At 40.2% G+C, this 20,739-nt stretch overlaps 1 protein-coding gene across 3 annotated transcripts in view; it reads left to right on the forward strand.

Moving 5' to 3' along the window:
* The window catches only part of cadm3 (cell adhesion molecule 3), a 171,606-nt gene that overhangs the window by 119,552 nt on the left and 31,315 nt on the right, over window positions 1-20,739 (forward strand). For all 3 annotated transcript variants that reach the window (XM_017699157.2, XM_017699158.2, XM_017699159.2), the window contains exons 3-7: window positions 1,968-2,120; window positions 10,835-10,987; window positions 11,790-11,927; window positions 13,205-13,375; window positions 13,745-13,835. In XM_017699157.2, coding sequence (XP_017554646.2) covers window positions 1,968-2,120; window positions 10,835-10,987; window positions 11,790-11,927; window positions 13,205-13,375; window positions 13,745-13,835 — 706 coding nt within the window. The remainder of the gene's footprint in view (window positions 1-1,967; window positions 2,121-10,834; window positions 10,988-11,789; window positions 11,928-13,204; window positions 13,376-13,744; window positions 13,836-20,739) is intronic.

A 20,739-nucleotide genomic window follows, 5' to 3' on the forward strand; every position in this document is an offset into this window, starting at 1 on the left:
CTTTGGACAGAAGAGAGGTAAGAGGATGGATAGGTGGATAGATGGATGGACAGGCTCTCTACATTGGAGAGAAGAGAGGTGAGAGGATGAATGAATGGATGGACAGGCTCTCTACATTGGAGAGAAGAGAGGTGAGAGGATGAATGAATGGATGGGCAGGCTCTCTACATTGGAGAGAAGAGAGGTGAGAGGATGAATGAATGGATGGTCAGGCTCTCTACATTGGAGAGAAGAGAGGTGAGAGGATGAATGAATGGATGGTCAGGCTCTCTACATTGGAGAGAAGAGAGGTGAGAGGATGAATGAATGGATGGGCAGGCTCTCTACATTGGAGAGAAGAGAGGTGAGAGGATGAATGAATGGATGGGCAGGCTCTCTACATTGGAGAGAAGAGAGGTGAGAGGATGAATGAATGGATGGACAGGCTCTACATTGGAGAGAATAGAGGTGAGAGGATGAACGCATGGATGGGCAGGCTCTCTACATTGGAGAGAAGAGAGGTGAGATGATGGAAGGATGGACAGAGGGATGGATAGGCAGACTAGAGGAATGAGAGGAGAGAGAACCTGGCATGTAAATAGAAACTGAAATTTAATTATGTAGCCCTGTTAATCTATCAAAAGAATGAAAAAACTGGTGGACTGTGTTAGATACATAAACACATCACTGTCATGTCAATTCTCACATTTCTCTGCATTAGCGTTCTTTAGAATTGGCACTGTTTTTTCTTTCTGTGAGTTACCATTTTGAAAATGTAAGCCTTTTATTTTTTTGCAAAATGAGAACATGGTAGGCAGAGAGGTCAGTCTGTAAGCATGGTCATATATTATTTTAGATACATTTTTTATACAGCTTCAGGTTATCAGTCATTTGTAAAAGAACTGGTTGTGTAATCTAACCTTTCCAAACTGGGCCTGATCATTGGAGGTCTAATTTAGCACCCAAGCTGCTTAGCGTGATGTAAGTCACAGTGACAGCTGATGGACAGAATGGTTCTGCTTCAGCATAGCGAAATTCATGGAACTGATCAAAGACGTGACTCATTGAAATAATGTGACGATGAACGGCTTCATAAAATCTCCCCGTTTTGTCACTAATGAAAAGGAAATCCAACATAATGTCCTGGGGGAGGCTTGTAAATGATGTCCCTTAAAATCACTTTACCTTCAAAATTCAGCTATAGTGTTAAAGTGATCTGTTACGGTTTTTAGACTAGTAATTGGTTTTGCAACATTAGAGAGATTTTTATACACATCTCTTTGTCCCTCTGCAGTGCTTAAGCATTCCAAATGACATGGATGTTCGTGTAATCAGATTTTGGAGCTCGGAATCTGTTTCATGTTTTCTGGAATGAAAAATGTAACCAGCAGCCTGTAGCAACAACTTGGAGGCAAAAAATGTCAATATCAATGCAGCAGAATTTAGCAGTGATCCTACAGGATATAATCAGCCTTACTGTAAGGGAACTTTCCAGCATTTTTAACTTAATTCTTAACTTTGATATGATAAGCTAAGATATGTAAGGCATTGAAATTGCACTTTAAGGAGTTAAATGATGCTTATCCTGCATTTATCCCTCATTTTGCAAGCGTTTGGGCGGCTTCAGGATGGACAATAGGCCATCGATTGTAGGCTGAATAATGCTTGCTATTTAAAATAGATCAGGCTTTGCCCTGGGCTACACAACCGCTGTGCTTAATGCAGAGGTCACAGCTGTGTGCTAGACACAAACAAATAAGCATGCACTGTACACAAATGCTTTACATACACCCACACACACGTGTGTTTGTATTTAGACTTTTAAAGGCTCCTTTGTAGACTTGATGAGCCACTATTCTCATATCTCATTGTGTGGGCATCTGCTTGTGAAGGATTGGTTTGTTTGCTGACGTTCTCCACATCTGACATGTTCTCTTGTTCTGATGATGATGATGATGATGATGATATTGTGTTTTCTGTCCCGTTAGATGATGAAGATCCACTCCAGCCAGTGACTTCAGATGAGACAGTGGCTGTAGGGGGCACGGTGACCCTGACCTGCCGTGTGGCAGAGAGCGATAACTCCTCACTGCAGTGGTCCAACACTGCCCAGCAGACTCTATACTTTGGAGAAAAGAGAGGTGAGAGAAAAGGGCAGCTGGGTAGATGGATGAATGTATGTGTGTATGGATAAGTGGATATACTGAGGACGGATATATGGACATGTGGATGGATGAATGTAGTTAAACACAGCTACAGTTGTATACAAACATTTGAATGTCTCTCATCAAAATTACATATTTTGTTGATTTTCTAAATGAAAATAAGTTAACATGCTATACAGGGAGCAAATGTAAACATGGCATTTCACTACACACATACACCGTCTAAGCCGCTTCTTCTTCTGGGTCGCGGGGGGTGCTGGAGCCTATTCCAGCAGTCGTCAGGCAGATGGCAAGAAACACCCTGGACAGGTCGCCAGTCCACCACAGGGCAGACACATTCACTCACATGCATACCCAGGGGCAGTGTACCATGTCCAATTGACCAGACTGCATGTCTTTGGACTGTGCAAGGAAACCCACACAGACACGGGGAGAACATGCAAACTCCATAATGAAAAGGACTGGACAGACTCATCCATCAGATTGCCAGATGAAGAAATGTGATTGGTCACTCCAAAGAACAGGTCTCCACTGCTCTAGTGTCCAGTGGCGGCACTTTATACCACTACATTCAACGCTTTGCCTTGCGTTTGGTGATGTCAAATCAAATCAAATCAAATCAAATTTATTTATATAGCGCTTTTTACAACTGATGTTGTCACAAAGCAGCTTTACAAAAATGGGAATCACAGCACAGAGAATCAGACAAAACACTGAACATAATATACAGAATATACAGAACCCCCGTGAGCGCTGAGGCAAGGAAAAACTCCCTCAGAGCTGGAGGAGGAAGAAACCTCGGGAGGACCAAGACTCACATCTAAAGGGGGGACCATCCTACCACTGGTCAGACAACTTATAAGTTAAACATTGAAAAGTCAATTTTACATCCACGCAGTTCTAATATATTCAGGTGTGTATAATCAACAGTGGAAACAATTAGAGTTCATATAGATTTGGATGTGATCTGTAGTGGAGAAGCTGCGTTCCAGAAACTTCCATCAGTCTGGTCAATCAGGGGGACAGGGGGACTTGAGGGTGGGACATCCATCAGTATTGGGCCGGACCGGTGGACAGTCAGTAACTCGGAGGAAGGAAAGATTTAGGAATTAGTTTAGACTGTATTTATGAAGAACAGAAAATGTAAAAAATTATCAGAGTGTGACTAATGACTCCGGCAGGTCTGAATATGACAGCCTAACTAAAGGGAGAGAGCCAGAAGGTAACATAGACACGGAGGCTCCCTGAGACACTGGCATTCACCCACTCCACCGTCCACAAACCTGAGTGACTGCATGTAGTGAGTGACAGCAGCACCAGCATCTCAGTTTACCCACAATTCACTATGTCCATGAACCCCTGGATCTGCAGCCTTATCTAAAGGGAATTAACATTAACTACCAAAAGCTAAACTAAACAAGTAAGTTTTTAGTCTAGACTTAAAGATTGAGACTGTGTCTGAGTCCCGAACATTATCGGGGAGATTATTCCAGAGTTGGGGCGCTTTATAAGAGAAAGCTCTTCCTCCTGCAGAGCTTCTCTGAATTTTGGGAACTACTAGGAAGCCAGCACCCTGTGATCTAAGTAATCGTGGTGGTTCATAATAGGAGATAAGGTCTCTCAGATACTCAGGAGCGAGCCCATGTAGGGCTTTATACGTTAACAGGAGAATTTTATAGTCTATGCGGAATTTGACTGGAAGCCAGTGAAGAGCTGATAGGACTGGACTAATATGGTCAAATTTTCTAGTTTTAGTAAGGACCCTGGCTGCAGCATTTTGAACTAGCTGAAGTTTATTTAAGTTACTGCTAGAACATCCTGACAGTAGCGCATTACAGTAGTCTAGCCTTGACGTAATGAAGGCATGTACTAATTTTTCTGCGTCATGTAAGGATAAAGCATTTCTTAGCTTGGCGATGTTACGGAGATGTAGAAAAGCTGTTTTAGTAGCATTAGATATGTGTTTATCAAATGCTAGATCTGAATCTATGATAACGCCAAGATTTTTAGCTGTTGAACCAGGTGTGACTGAGAAGTCGGCCAGATTCAACATTAGGTGTGATAATTTATTTCTAGCAGCTTTAGGGCCTAATAGAAGAACTTCTGTTTTATCACTATTTAATAGAAGAAAGTTGTGTGACATCCATGATTTCACATCTTTTACGCAATCCTCCATTTTCTTTATTCTCTGTTTGTCATCAGGTTTGGCTGATATGAAGAGCTGTGTGTCGTCTGCATAACAATGAAAATTAACATTATGTTTTCTAATAACTTTGCCCAGGGGGAGCATGTATAACGTAAATAATAACGGTCCTAAGATAGAGCCTTGTGGAACTCCATATCTAACCTTTGTATAATTGGAGGGTATATTATTTACCCTCACAAACTGAAAACGATCGGTCAAGTATGATTTGAACCACGATAAGGCAGTTCCAGTTATACCGACCATTTTCTCTAATCTTTCTATGAGGATATTATGATCTATTGTATCAAAAGCTGCGCTCAGATCAAGAAGTACCAGTAAAGAAACGCAGCCTTGGTCAGCGGCAAGAAGCAGATCATTTGTTATCTTAACTAGAGCTGTCTCAGTGCTATGATGAGGCCTAAATCCAGATTGGAATTTTTCATAGATCTGGTTTCTTTGCAGATAAGAGCCAAGTTGTTGGGCCACGGCCTTTTCTAAAATCTTAGAAATAAATGGTAAATTTGAAATAGGTCTATAGTTAGATAGTACACTAGGATCAAGATTTGGTTTCTTGATCAAAGGTTTAATTACTGCTAGTTTAAAGGCTTTGGGAACATACCCCAGGTTTAATGATGAGTTTACTATTGTTAATAGTGGTTTAATTATGTCTGGTAATACCTGTTTTAATAGTTTTGTGGGAACTGCATCAAGTGTACAGGTTGTGCAGTTTGATGAGGAGATAATTTTCTCCAGTTCTAAATGATGTAGTGGGTTAAAAACTTCCAACCTGACTTCGGTAGCTGGATTTTGTTCTATATCAGCCACACCAGATGACAGACAAGATGTGCTATTTATCTGTTGAACTTTGTCCCGAATATTTTCGATTTTATTATCAAAATAGTCCATAAAAGCATTGCTAGTGTGGATTGCTGGAATCTGAGGATCAGTACCTGCCTGATTTTTAGTCAGTTTAGAAATAACACTAAAGAGAACTCTAGGGTTGTTTTTATTAATCTCGATCTGAGAGGCCAGATACTCTGAGCGGGCTTTATTAATTTCTCTTCTATATTCAACAATACTGTCTTTCCAAGCAGAGTGGAATACTTCCAGTTTGGTTGATCGCCATTTTCGCTCAAAATTTCGTACTAATTGCTTTAAAGTACGAGTTTGGTCGTTATACCACAGCGCAAGTTTTTTCTGTCTCTCTTTTTTGTGTTTAAGTGGTGCTACACCATCTAAAGTAGACCGGAAGGTATTTTCTAAACAATCAGTTAGTTTGTCTAGTTCTGCTGGGTTACCTGGAGAGTACACTATGGTTGATAAATCAGGAAGGTTATCAGTAAATTGTTGAGCGGTAAAGGGCGTTATTGAACGTTTCATAGAGTAGCTGGGGGATGTACGTATATTATGACTAAGATGAAGTTTAAAAGAAATAAGATAATGATCTGAGATTACTGAGGTTTGAGAAAGAATATCTAGGTTATCTATGCTAACACCCAGGGTCAAAACCAGATCCAGAGTATGATTACAGTAATGCGTAGGTCCTGTTACATTTTGAGCAATACCAACTGAGTCTAGAATTGATGCAAAAGCCTTTTTTAATGAGTCATCAACTTTTTCAAAATGAATGTTGAAGTCTCCTACTATAATTACTTTATCACTACAAACTGCTAAATCTGCAGCGAAATCACTAAATTCTTTTAAAAATTCTACATAGGGTCCTGGTGGTCTGTAAATATTAATTAAAGAAAATGCATTCTGTTTTGTAATTGGATTAATTATATTGATGTAAAGAAGCTCAAAAGAAGTGAAATTATCATAGTGTTTCTGATTGACAGCTAGGGAATTTCTAAAAATTATGCAGACCCCGCCTCCTCTACCGGACGATCTGGGGTTGTGTATATAATTATAGCCTGCAGGGGTGGCTTCGTTTAATGCTAAATATTCATCGGGTCTAATCCAGGTTTCAGTGAGGCACAACACATCAAATTTCTGATCAGTTATGATTTCATTCACTATTACTGCTTTTGAATTTAGAGATCTTATGTTAAGTAAACCAATCTTTAGTTTTGAAGTGCTAGTGCTACAGTCTGGATATGATTGTTTAATATACGTTAGGTTATTTAGATTTACTGTTTGAGTTTTTTGACATTTATGTTTGACTCGGGGGACAGACACAGTCTGAATAAGTAAGACGGATGTAGCTGCTCGGCCTTGGAAACCCATTCCATGACGCTTTCTATGCTGTTCTTGAGCTAATCTGAAGGCCACATGAAGTTTGGAGTATTGATGGACTCTGCAGAAAGTTGGCGATATATCTGTGCACTATACGCCTCAGCTGACCCCGCTCTGTTATTTTAGGTGGCTGAGTTGCTGTTGTTCCCTATTGCTTGCAATTTGTTATAATACCACTGACTGGGAGATTTAGTAGCGAGGAAATTTAAACTGGACTTGTTGCACACATGGCACCCTATCACGGTACCACACTGGAATTCACTGAGCTCCTGAGAGCGACTCATTCTTTCACAAATGTTTGTAGAAGCAGTCTGGATGAATATATGAATACATTAATGTGTGGAAAAACAGATGGATATATATTATGGATGGATGGACGGATGGATGGATGGATAACTATTAATGGAAGCTAATGGAGAAGTAATTTATTCTGAGTAATTTGGCGGCATTTCTACTGGTCTATTCAGCAGTGGAAATAAGATACAACTGGCAATTTCAAAACAAATGAAAAACGTATGTATATGGATATATTAATACATGAGGGTGGATAGAAAGATATGTGGTTGGGGGGTTATAGCTGGATGGGTAGAGACTATGTTGTTGAGATTTGAGAGAAACAAGCAGATTGGGATGAGAGATGATTGGATGGACAGATGAATGGATAGATGGGTGGGTGGAGGGATGGATGGACAAGTTCTCTACTTTGGAGAAGAGAGGGATGAGAGAAACCAGCAGATAGATGAATGAATGGGTGGACAGATAGATGGATAGATAAATGCTCAACAAGCTCTCTACTTTGAAGAAAAGAGAGGTGAGAGAAACAGACAAATGGATGGACAGATAGATGAATGTATTGGATGGAGGGACTGGTTAAATGGATGGATGGATAAAGGCACATCAGACTTTATTTCAGAGAGAAGCAGGTTAATGGTTGGAGAGAGATGGATGGATGAATGATGGATGAATGGTTTGGGATGGTGATGGTGGAGAGAGTTTAATGAATTTACAGATGAAGGATGGACAGATATACTCGGGGAGACTAAGGAGAAAGATGGAGAAAGACCTGTTTCAAGGAGAAAGCAAAAGAATGAATGAATAAACCAGGACAGCAGAGAGAGAGAGAGAGAGAGAGCGCAGAATAAGCTGGGAGGAGAGCAGAAGGCAGGAAAAGGTGCATAAAATGAAAGAGTGAGTGAGAGAAAGCGTTCAGAGCAAGAGAGCAAGTGATCCACTAAAAGGAGGAAAGAGGTCAATAAAAGAGGAGGAAAACACGCACACACACGTACACACACACACACACACACACACACACACACACACACACAAAATTTCTAATGTACATACAGTTTTGGTGACCTTTTGCTTTTTTTTAATTCGAGGGAAGATCAGATGCTAAAAATATTCAGACGCGTTTCCTTTTGCTTCTTCTGAATCTATTAAATCACCTCTCCAACTAAATCATTCCCTCTGTATTAAAGAAGACTGATCTGAGTTTGAGGGCAGGACTTCAGATGTTGTGGGGGAGTAGCATGAAGAGATGGAGGGAAGATTACAGAGAGAGATAGTTAGAGATGGAGTGTGGGCGATTAGACATGGGGAGGAGAGAGAGAGAGAGAGAGAGTAGATGTAACAGATTGGAGGTCAGTGGAAAACAGTGCCTTATGAAGACAAATTAACTGACCTTCATTTACTGATAAACCATGAAAACAACACACACACACACACACTGTCACAAGATTACACCCTCTCGCAGCTGCCCTCACACTCATGCACAAACAGGTTTGTTTTTATGCCATGTTAGAGCATGTAATATATATATATATATATATATATATATATATATATATATATGTATACATTCAGAATGTTCTTCAGAGCTTGGTGGTTACTTATCTTTTATTTCTCCCTCAGTCAGCATTAAACCTGTCATCTTCATCAGATGTTCTTAGTCAGTGCTTAGAAAAGCTGGCTGAGGCCTTTTTATGTGTTATAGCTAATTACTAATGAATTATAAGGTGTTCTTAATCATTAATGTAAGTGGGTTAACTAGTTTTAACATATTCATAAACGCTTTATAAGGCTAGTCTTATTGTGTGATGCATAATAATATAAAATGCACATATTTTATAAGAAACTATGTGTTATAATGTCCCATATATATTATATAAATAAATGTCACAATATTTCCCATATGTACATAGAGTGGGCCAAAAAAGTATTTAGTCAGCTACTGATTGTGCAAGTTCTCCTACTTAGAAAAATGAGAGAGGTCTGTAATTTTCATCTCAATTTCCACTCATTCGTTGCCCGAGCGGTGTGTTTGGGATCATTGTCATGCTGGAAGATCCAGCCACGTTCCATGTTCAATAAACTCACTGAAGGAAGGAGGTTTTGGCTTAAAATCTCACAATACATGGCCCATTCTTCCCTTAACACGGATCAGTCGTCCTGTCCCCTTTGCAGAAAAACAGCCCCAAAGCATATTTCCAACCCCATTCTTCACAGTAGGTATGGATGCAACTCAGCATTCTTCTTCAATCTCCAAACACGACGAGTTGAGTTTTTACCAAAAAGTTCTATTTTGGTTTCATCTGACCACATGATATTCTCCCAATCCTCTTCTGGATCATTCATATGCTCTCTGGCAAACTTCAGACGGGCCTGGACATGTACTGGCTTAAACAGGGAGACACGCCTGGCACTGCAGGATTTGAGTCCCTCTCGGCGTAGTGTGTTACTGAGGATAGCCTTTGTTACTTTGGTCCCAGCTCTCTGCAGGTCATTCATCAGGTCCCTCCGTGTAGTTCTGGGATTTTTGCTCACCGTTCTCATTTTGACCCCACAGGATGAGATCTTGCATGGGGCCCCAGATAAGGGGGATTATCAGTGGTCTTGTATGTCTTCCATTTTTTTACAATTGCTCCCGTAGTTGATTTATTCACACCAACCTGCTTGCCAATTGTAGATTCACTCTTCCCAGCCTGGTGCAGGTCTACAATTTTCTTCCTGGTGTCCTTCGACAGCTCTTTGGTCTTGGCCATGGTTGAGTTCGGAGTCTGACTGTTTGAGGCCGTGGACAGGTGTCTTTTATACAGATAACGAGGTCAAACAGGTGCCATTAATACAGGTAAAGAGTGGAGGACAGAAGAGGTTCTTAAAGAAGAACTTACAGGTCTGTGAGAGCCAGAAATCTTGCTTGTTTGTGGGTGACCAAATACTTACTTTCCACCATAATTTACAAATAAATTCTTTAAAAATCCTACAGTGTGATTTCCTGGATTTTTTTTCTCATTTTGTCTCTCACAGTTGAAGTGAACCTATGATGAAAATTATAGACCTCTCTCATCTTTCTAAGTAGTAGAACTTATCCACTTATCCATCAGTGGTTGTCTAAATACTTTTTGCCCCACTGTATGTGCAATAATTAAAGTGTAGTATATCGCTGTTGTCGGAAGAAAACCTCATATCTCCATAATGCTAGCTTTACAGGAGAAGGGAAAACCCACTTTACCTTTAAGTCAATGGAACCAGAATTTTTTCCAAGTCATTTTGGGCAGTTTATTTTGGTCCATTCATCATGAAATTCATATATAATGTAAAGGGTAACAGGCATTTTCAAATTATGCCAAAAATTGAAAAATTGACAAAAATACGAGGTAGATACGAGGACATGTAAGTAGGTTTATGTACAAATAATATATATAATATATATAATAATATGTCCCATATACACACATGTACATATATATACATGTACACGTGTGTGTGTGCGCACAATGGGACATTGTACCTACATGTGATAATTTTCTAACCGTTAATTTAGCCCTCACCAAATGAATGCTCCTTTTTCAGTTTTGAACAATGAAACATGCATGTTTTAATCAAAAGGTACTTCATAAAGTCAGGACAATGTTGTTGGTACTAAGTTTCCTCTTTTGTCTTTACAAAGACTGAACATTTTTACCCTGAATTTGTATGAAAAAACCACACACACACACACACACACACACATTTACTGTGTCTGCATCATAGGATAATTGTTTTTCTTCCAGTTCAGTGAATGAAGTATTTGTTGTATCCATGCTTTATTCATTTTCAGCATCACAGTATGGTGAACTAACTACTACTTTCACAAGTCTAAACTCATTAGCCAGAGGTACAGCCTGAAAGCACAAAGATTTGAGGCAGAAATTAGTTCCAAAAAAGTTCCATCTTCCCCAATGACATCCTTCCTCATCCCTTTCTCTCTTTGCTTTTTTCTGTCTCTCAGCTCTGAGAGATAACCGGATCCAGCTGCACAAGTCCACGCCCACAGAACTGTCAATCACCATCTCGGACGTGCAGCTGTCAGATGATGGAGAATACACCTGCTCCATCTTCACCATGCCTGTACGGACCGCACGCGCCACCGTCACCGTGCTGGGTATGTACATCCGTGTGTGTACACTACTGTTCAATAGTTTAGAGTTACTGTCTTCAGTAAAGTTAAATAATAGGATGATAAAAGGATAAAATAATTTTAATAGTCCAGTGTAACAAGTACAAAGGTAAAAACACATAAAAAAACAAATAAAAAGGAATCTAAAAACATCTAAAAATAACTTGTGGTGTAATTTTTACAGCTCTTATATTACTGTTTTTATACTGCTGTTTTGTTAGTTATTAGTGTGTATAAAAGAACAAAAGTCATTCATTGATAAGTGATTTTAAACTGTTGAACAGTTTGTGTGTGTGCGTGTGTGTGTGTGCGTGTGTGTGTGCGTGTGTGTGTGTGTGTGTGTGTGTGTGTGTGTGTGTGTGTGTGTGTGTGTGCGTGTGTGCGTATGTTGGCCACAGCTGCTCTGTTAGATTCTGTGGATTCGGAGTAAACACTCTAATTAGGTCTTGATTAGATCGTAAGTACATGATTGTCAATTATCAATCTCTTCTTATTCTCTTCCTCTCTCTCTCAATCTCTGACTCTCTCTCTTTCTCCTGTTTTCCCATTTCCTCTGTTTCCTCATTCTGACCACCTCCTGTTTTTCTCCTCCCTCTTTCCCTCCCTTTCTCTCTCTCTCTCTCTCTCTCTCTCTCTTTCTTATTTCCCCTTTCTGACCACCTCGTTGTTTTCTTCTCCCTCTCTCTTTCTCTCGCGCATTCTTTCTCTCCCTTTCTCTCCCTCTTCTCTTTCTGTCTGCCACCTCTCTCTCTCTCTCTCTCTCTCTCTCTCTCTCTCTCTCTCTCAGGTGTTCCTGGTAAGCCGGTGATATCAGGGTTTGAAGATGCGGTGCAGGAGGGGGGGTTTGTAACTCTGACCTGCAGCAGTACAGGCAGTAAACCACCTGCTCAGCTGCACTGGTACAGAGGAGCTGAGAAGCTGGAGGGTATGTACACTCTCTCACACACACACACACATACACACACACACACACACACACACACACACACACTCACACCTACACACTCACACATATATCACCCATATTGTAAGAAAACTTGCTAACACCACTAGCGAACACCAGCTGCTGTACAGGTGATAGCAGGCGAGGAGATGATACATGTGGGAATTCTCTTTATTAAAGTCTTGTGGCCACTTGCATGAAACATCTTAAGTGTATTTTGTACATTTCTACTTGCAGTCCTCTTAATCTTAAGAGAGCTGCAGAAAATCACTCCAGGGAAGTGAAAAAAAAACACTAAGGCTAAATTAAGCTTCAGTTTTATTGCAGTGTTAAAATACACAATGATGTAAAACATTTACATATAACCTGTAACAAAAAAGACTACCTAAGATGTTTGATATAATGCACTTAAGTGAGGTAAATGTATCTCTTAAGTATTAAAGTTACGGATAGACAAATACAGACCAGTAGACATTGCATACACTGAACAGTGGCTTTACTCATATTACTTACTCAAAGGTAAGTAAACTGAAAGAAAATACCTTTGCTCTAATAGATTTCATTTATATGGAAATGATGTACATATTTGACTGAAGTAAATTCAGTAAATCACTTTATTCAGTGTAGGACGAGCCAACAGTGGAGATAAATGGAAGGTAACGATAAAAATGGATAGCGAAAAGGACACGACACAACAGCATACAGTGAATACAGGGAGACAGTATAAACTAGACACAGGTGACAGAAATGACAAAGGGGCGGAGCCAGGGTGGAACAGAGACAGAGACTGCATTTCATTCCACAGCAATAGCAGGACCCTTATATTTTCTACACACTGGGCATGAGATGTCAGCTTTGGAACGCCCTGCATAATCATCATCATCAAACACAAAGCAGCATTACTCTTCAAGGAAATCCATTAAGTGATGGGTAAACTTTCTTGCGAAGTGATCAGCTGTTTTTCACTTGTCTTTAAATGAGTTGACGTTCTCATTCCCTGTGGTTTGGGATTGCCCATATAATATCTGAATACCCTGGGTAGTCCACTTTACAGGGTGCTAGAAAGGCAATTGTAATGCACTTAGAGATGGAGATCAGCTGTCCTTCACATTGTGTAAATGTTTTATGGTGAATGGACTCATAGTGGCTATAATATTATTTTTTACTGAAATATGAGCTTTTATTAGGATAATGATTATATGTCCACACTATGCAGAGATCTAGTGTAATCATGCCTATGTGTGTGCGTGCGTGTGAAGGCCGTCCTGACGTGGTGGAGTCAAACCCTGATGAACCGACCTACACAGTGACCAGCGTTCTAACGCTGTCTGTAACCAGGGACGACAACAATGCCATGATCGCCTGCGCTGTAGACCACCCATCCATCTCCAATGGAGACAAGAGAACAGAACAGCCTCTCAGCGTACTGTGTAAGACACATACACATGCACACACATTTGTTTTTTATACTTTATCAGGACCTGGGCCTTTGCATACATTATATGTCCAAAGGTGTGTAGACAAGTGTTTGTCCAATGTTTCTTCTGAAATGAAGGGTATTAATGGGGAGTTTGTTCACCCTCTATTATTCTGGGAAGGCTTGTTGGAACATTGCTGTGAGGATTTGATTGCATTCAGCAGTCAGTAACAAGAGCATTGGCAAGGTCAGGTACTGATGTTGGATGGTTAGTTGTGGATCATGGAGCTGGAACTCCATTGCAGCTATATAAACAATAGAGATTTGAAAAATGGTTAAACAGTAAGAGTATAAAAAAGTGTGTTTCTGTTTTTTCGTCAAGTCACTCCGAGTGTGACGATCAAGCCTGAGAGTGACCTGCCCAGAGAGGGAGAGAAGTTTCACCTGCAGTGTGTCGGCTACGGAAATCCAGAGTAAGAGCACTCACATGCGTATGTACACTAGCAAGGACGCAGTGTCGATGAAGATAAACACTGTTCTTATGAAGCAACAAAAACTGTTTTACTGCTAATAAGTCTGAGAAAGGTGAGTGAGTGAGTTACAAGCCAGGTCCCTTTTAAATGCTGTGCATCTAAAATGTGTGCATCAATAATAGAAATAATATATTGTAAAAAATAAACTGTAAGTAACCAAACTAAAGGGCAAATTTGTACTGATGTAATAGACTTTATTCCTGAAAGTTCAGGTCAATTCAATACAGTGTACACACACACACACACACACACACACAGGCACGCGCACGCAAACATATTTACTCCCATCCTGACATTTGTTCACTTGTTTTAGATGGATAGCAGATCTCTTCTTCACCCTCTCACTCACTCACTCGCTCGCTCGCTCGCATCACCTCTTTCATTCCTTTCTTTCTCCTTGTCCTTGTTCTACACAGTCTCTCCTTCTCTTTATCTCTCACACCCACCTTTACCCTCCTTTATATTCTATTTCTCTTTCCTCCTTTTTTTTTCTTCCCCTCTCTCTCGCTCACTTTTCCTCCTAAGCCTTTTTTCTCTCTCGCTCTTTTTCTCTCACTCCCTTTTCTTTTCCTTCTTCCATTTCCGTTACTCTGTCCCTCACAGCCCCTCTCTCATTAATTTTCTCTCTTTTTCTTTTTTTCTTTCTCACCTTCTGTTTCTCACTTAATTTTTCCCTAGTCTTTATTTCTTCCTTTTATTTTTTTCTCTCTCTCCTCTCTTTCTCTTTCTGTCTCTCACTTCTTTTCCATTTTCTTCTTTTCTTTCCTTTCTCTCTCTCTCATTCTGTCTCTTTCTCTCTTTCTCACTCACTTTTTTCCTGTCTTTATTTCAGCCTTTTCTTCTTTCTTTCTCCGTTTCTGTCTCTCATCTGTCTTCTTTTTCTCCTTTTTCTTTCCCCCCTCTCTCTCATTGTTTCTGTCTCTTGCTCACTTTCTCCCTCTTTCTCCCTCTCTCATTCAGTTCCCCTCTTTTATTTTTCCCTGCTCTTCTTTTTTCTTTCCTGCTTTCTTTTCTTTTCTTGATCACTTATTTCCTCCTCTTTATTTCCCTCTCCTCCTTTTCTTTTCTTCTTTCTCACTTTCTCCCTCTTTCTCTCTCCCTCCCTCTCTCCTTCACTGCTTCGCGGCTGACAGAAACCCTGAGTAGTTCCTCTTGATGCTCTGCGTGAGGAAGAGCCAGATGGACAGATGCAGAGATAGAGGGAGAGAGAGAGTCAGAGCTTTGAAGAAAGTGAAGCGTCTGAAGCACTGTTAAAGGCGGGCTCACCGTCGGGTACAGAAGGGGATATCCTATTATTTTTTAACTCATTTTCTGTCTGTGTTCCATGGTGTTTCCGTTTAGTTTAGCTGGGCTTTAAATACACAGGCTCTGTTCTGGGGGGCACACTGTGTCAGAAAAGCTTGCAGCAGGTTTTAAATTAGAGTCAGTTCGGATCTAAAATGGGCCTGAATCTCAACTTGATAGCAGTTCAGCGTCTTCATGTCCTTGAGTGGTTGTACCATCCATTTTATCATCCTGGCAAGGGCGAGACAGGGCAGAATTACATGTAATCTCGCAATTTGGCTGCTAACAAGCCAACAAGCTAATCTGCAGTGAGCTAACTGGCTGCACAATTGAAGTGAGTAAATAATTGAGTCATAGTAAATAGAGGGAAGAACACCTTCCAGCTGGTTTGTGGTTCATACAAACGTATACAAATACTGGTTATAATAGATTTTCAATCTTGTAGTAGCGTGCTAGCAGTAAAATGCTAGCATGCCTTGTTGATATGGTGTAGCTAATGCTATTAGAATGCCTTCTTGGACACAGTTAAAATTCACTCTGTCGCAGCTGTAATCTTTTTCTCAACCAAGAATGGATTTAACATCACAATCTTTGTCCATGACCTCCATCCAATATGCGTTTATCATTGGATTCTCTTTGCATTTATCTAGTATTCTGCTTTCTTTCACCTTGTGACACTGTGGAAGCTGCATAACAGCCTGGTAATGATGTCAATCTTGGCTCTTTCCAGCATAATTTAACATGGACAAACATGCTTAATAATACATGTATTATGCCTGCATTATAAATGCATAAATTGCCACCTCACATTACCTCAGCTTCTGGGTGTGGATCCTGATGCAGGGCACTTCATTTTATGGACAAAATAGTGTGCTGCTGTGACATTTACTGTGACATGATACTGTACAGTGCACCAGTTTCACTAAATCAGCAGAAGTCAATTGGACGTCACTAAGAATGGGCTAAGTTGTATCAAAAGGGAAGGACGGTTAAAGGAGTAATCAGGCGAAAAATTAACTTATAGTCCCTGAATAGAGTTGGTCTTGTCAAGCTTATGAGGTCTGAAGTTTGCTTATTTAGTGTTTTTACCAGAGTTACAGCTAACAATTGCTGGAAAAAGCAGTTTGCATAGTTAGAACAGTAGCAGCAGCCATCTTGAATTCTGAATGTTGCCACTGTAAAGAATTTCACTTTACAGTAAGTTAGTGGCTACTAGTTGCATTACGTTCATGTTCATTTATCATAGCAGATATTAGAGGAGCCTATTTCAGCGGTCATTGGACAGAAGGCAAGAAACACCCTGGACAGTTGACTGTTTTGAATTTCTATGAGGGAAATTGGATTCCTCCCTTTGTTTACTTTGGGTGGCTTAGTTGTAACACTGTTTTAAAATTAACTCTGTGGTGTGGAAGCTGCACTTTAGCCTAGCTCAAGGGTTCTCAAGCTTTTCCACCTCAAGGTCCACATATTTATCACTAGAAAGCATGAAGGCCCACAGGAATATTTTTAAAGCGTAATAACATAAACTTCACAGACTGCTGTGGTGTGCAGAGCAGGCAGCAGCTCACAAAAAAGGTGTTTCCTGAGGGAGATAAAGCACATACACACTTTATCTGTGTACACATCAACATACAGACATCCGAGTCTTCCTGACACACTCCTGATAGCTCTGACCAGCAATATATTTTATGATTTGTGCAGCTCTGCAGAGAAGAGTCTGAGGCTCTTCTGTGATTTTCTACACAAAGACCCAGTTTACACCTGGTCAATTCGTATGATAAGCATCTGGATTGTATCCTGCTAAGATTTTAACCACCTGCATGTACACCTGGTAGACAAATGTGAGTCTAGTTTTTGAGACTGGAATCTGGATTGCTTAGTTTGACAGAATATGCAAATCCACTCATTACACAGCAACGAATTATCAATTGTTTATTCGCTCATCTTCCTGTGCTGTGCTAAAGGTGATTGCTGCCTCAAAATTTGTCTGTGTTGCTATTAAGCATTTTGTTTTGCCCCGTCCCCAACCCTTTGTCTTCCTGGCAGACACAGATCACATGCCCAGTGGTGTACTGCAGGGGGAGGAGTTTCGGTTGTACTGGGAGGGGTTTTGGTTGTCGAATGTGTCTTGGAGAGACAGATGTGTTTACACTGCTATAACGTGTCTCAAATGCATCTCATCCACCTACTGAAGTGGTTTGAGTCATCAGCTTTGTATCTTTGTATGTTTAAATGCATCTTGGGTGCGTTCACACTGCATTTTTATGTGGCTTAGCCTTATCCACATATAATCCTGATACTCAAGACACATGAAGTGACCAGGTCTAAACAGGGTCAAAACTCTTCTCCATAGTCAAACAGAATCCTTATTGGTGCTATATGGTGCAACATTACAGCCAGCACGAGGGTGAATAAATGACATAGGTGGCTTACACTTTTATGGTTCAGAAACAGTCTTCAGCATGATTCTTGAGAAAGACCTGCCAGATAGCTGTCAAACCTTGCAGGTAATATGGCTTTGGGATTATGAGAAGATGACGGGCAGCACATTTTGCTTAAACCTGTGAATTACCTAAAAATCTGTTACATTTTACTTTGAATAAACCTAATCTTAAATTTAGTCCTAACTGAAGTTGCCATGGTGACTAAACAGATAGGATAAGATTTCAGAGTTAGGATGTTTCCGTAATGCAGCCTCACACCTCTGAATATTATCAGGTGCGTTTTATCATTCAATGTGGCTAAGATCCACCTACTTTGGCAGGAAAGAGGACTTCGACTGATGTGCAGAACGACCAACCACAAGCCAATATTTTTGCGTTTTCCAAGTTTCGCATGGTTTGTCAGTCCGAGCCTCTCCTTGGGATTTTCTGCACAAAAACTCTTCTCAATAGTCAAACAGAATCCTTAATGATGCTATATGTTGCAATATTACAGCCGCCAAGAGGGTGAATAAAATAATATAGGTGAGAATTCTGTGACCTAGACTCCCAACTCAATAATCAAAAAAAGGAAAAAAGTGATTATGATACAAAAACTTCAGCATGAATCTTGAGAAATGCCTGCCAAGTAGCTGTCAAACATTGCAGGTAATATTTTGCTCAAATGTGTTTAACTACCTAAAAAGTTTGACACTTTACTCTGCATTAGGTTGTGTTCTTATGTTATTAGCTAGAGTGAGGTTTTCCACTATTTCTTAGCTACATTAGCCTCATAGTGCCATTGAAAAACAAAAGAAGCAAACTTTAATGGAAAAGTAGTTTTCATTCTATACATGCAGGACACCAGAGCTTGTCAAAGGCTCCATAGTATCAGGTTGTAAATACATTTGGCAGATGATATCTTTGAATATAGCAAGATGGCATGAATCTTAGCTCAGTTTTTGTGGTGGTTGAGGTGAGGATTTGGGCATGAGGAGCGGAATAAAGGAAATGGAACAGAATAACAGCATTCATCATTTGAGCATTAACATAATTAGCTCCAGTGCAGATCCTTTTAGCATGTTTTTTGGTCATATTATCATGCATTAATGAATCAGATGTCAAGCCTCTCTAAGGATGATGTGTGTGTGTCCCATTCCAGTCACACTTCACTCCATTTCAGGTTTCAGGCCAGTTTTTTTTTATTTGTAGGTGAATGGCACTTGTGAGCAAGTAAGGGAACTCAATTTAGAAAAGACAGGACTCCTCAAACCCTCCTTCATCCGATGCTCTACCACAACACAGCAGTTGCTAAAAAAGCTCTTTAGTCTTATTTTTAACCCACAAGTGTAATATTTCTAATTGCTTGTGGAAAATTATAATACACCAAATTACATGCTAGCATTTTTGGATGTCATCTGGTTAGCTGACGTCAAATATGCACACGGCAAATCATTTCAGAGTGCGTTTTCTCAGCCACTGGGCTTCAAGGCTGTAGCTGGAACTCTTTGTTTCTGAGATCAGTGCCAGTATGCCCCCTTTTTTGTCGCTCAGAGTCAGGAGGTCACTTATTATACTCACCCTCATTAACACTTTAAACCTTAGAAGTCACAGGTGATAACAAAAGTGTGACTTTATTTACTCATTTTTATTTCTCACTTGTGACTCTTTGAAACAGATGGAGAAATTCTGTTCCTGTTTCAGAAATGGCAGATTCTGGACTTTCTATTCATGTTACAATTGCCTTTGTAAATAGAAGAGGAGAGATTTTATTATGATTTCAGTTTGAAAAATGCACATTCTTGTTTTTTGCCATATTTTTGTCAAGGCTTCACATTGAAATAGAATGTTGACTTAAATGTCAATACAGAATGTAAATTGAATGCAAATGTTTGCATTTATGTTCTTATATTTAAATAGCACAGTAAAGCGAAAGTAATATCTGACTTCTAAGGCTTAATGTAGCAAGGGGTGTATGGGCTTGGGATTGCGAGGGGACTGGGAATCATTGGCCAATGGTTGTCAGCTGTTGTAATGTGGACATCATGTTTCACACATTTTTATGGCTTCCGTGCTCTAATATACCTGATTCAACTTATTCTTGCAAACCAGGTGCCATATTACAGATAATACTTCCTATATTTTCTCCTATGGTAGGAACCCACTTTTTTACAATAAGCATCCATAGCAAGATACCAGTGAAGTTTACCTAGCAGACCCCTAGCAGAGAGAGATAAAATTGACCAACAATGGGACAATAGGAAGAATCAAAGGTGAAGAATAGGAAGAATCGAAGGTTTGCATGATTTTCAGTAAACAATAATTCTCATCTAAAACGCCCTATTTTCTTGACTTCAATTCAACATCCATTTTAGGGAAGATAAAGAACTAGGTAAAAGGTTAAGGCTAGCCGCAGAGGTAGGCTATGTAGGCTATCTTAAGTTAGGAGTAGTTGTAGAGCTTTCTTACATTCTACAGTGTGTGATTGTTTGAGGTAGGGGGTAGCTGTAGGGGTACATTATGTAGGGTAGGGTAGGCTGTGATTAATTAAGGTTAGGCACAGGGTGAGATATATTTACCTCAGTCTGTCCTTTGCGGTAATATCCACCAGGCACCGCCGACTGAGAGCCACTGGTGTAGTGTAGGTGAATCTGTACATGGTCTCAGTGGTATGTAATTGTATCTCCCCCTGCTGGTTCAGTATTGCATTACAGATCATTACCAAGTATGCAGCCCATTAGTGCAGTGCAGAGTGCTATTCTATACCCTTTATAGAGGAGGAGGGGGTTCTCATATCTCTCACTGCCCTCTCACACTCCGCCTGCCTTGTACGCATTTACACACACACACATTCTGTGTCTCACATAGACACTCATATACACATACACACATATAGAGCGTACGCCCCTCCACAAACACAATCTCAAATACAAGACACATCACAGAGATTTTCTCTCATGCTCTCACATACACTCAAATTCTCTGCCCTAATCTCTTGATCTGGTGTGTGTGTGTGTGTGTGTGTGTGGAAAGTGTGAAAGCACACTCCCCTCTCTCTCTCAGCACAGCCACACTAAGGCTCTCTCAGCTGTCAACCTATCATGTGCCTTCCATGCATGTATTAGCATTCATTTCAGTTT

Source organism: Pygocentrus nattereri, chromosome 19, assembly GCF_015220715.1.
Source record: "Pygocentrus nattereri isolate fPygNat1 chromosome 19, fPygNat1.pri, whole genome shotgun sequence".
Classification (NCBI taxonomy): Eukaryota; Metazoa; Chordata; class Actinopteri; order Characiformes; family Serrasalmidae; genus Pygocentrus; species Pygocentrus nattereri.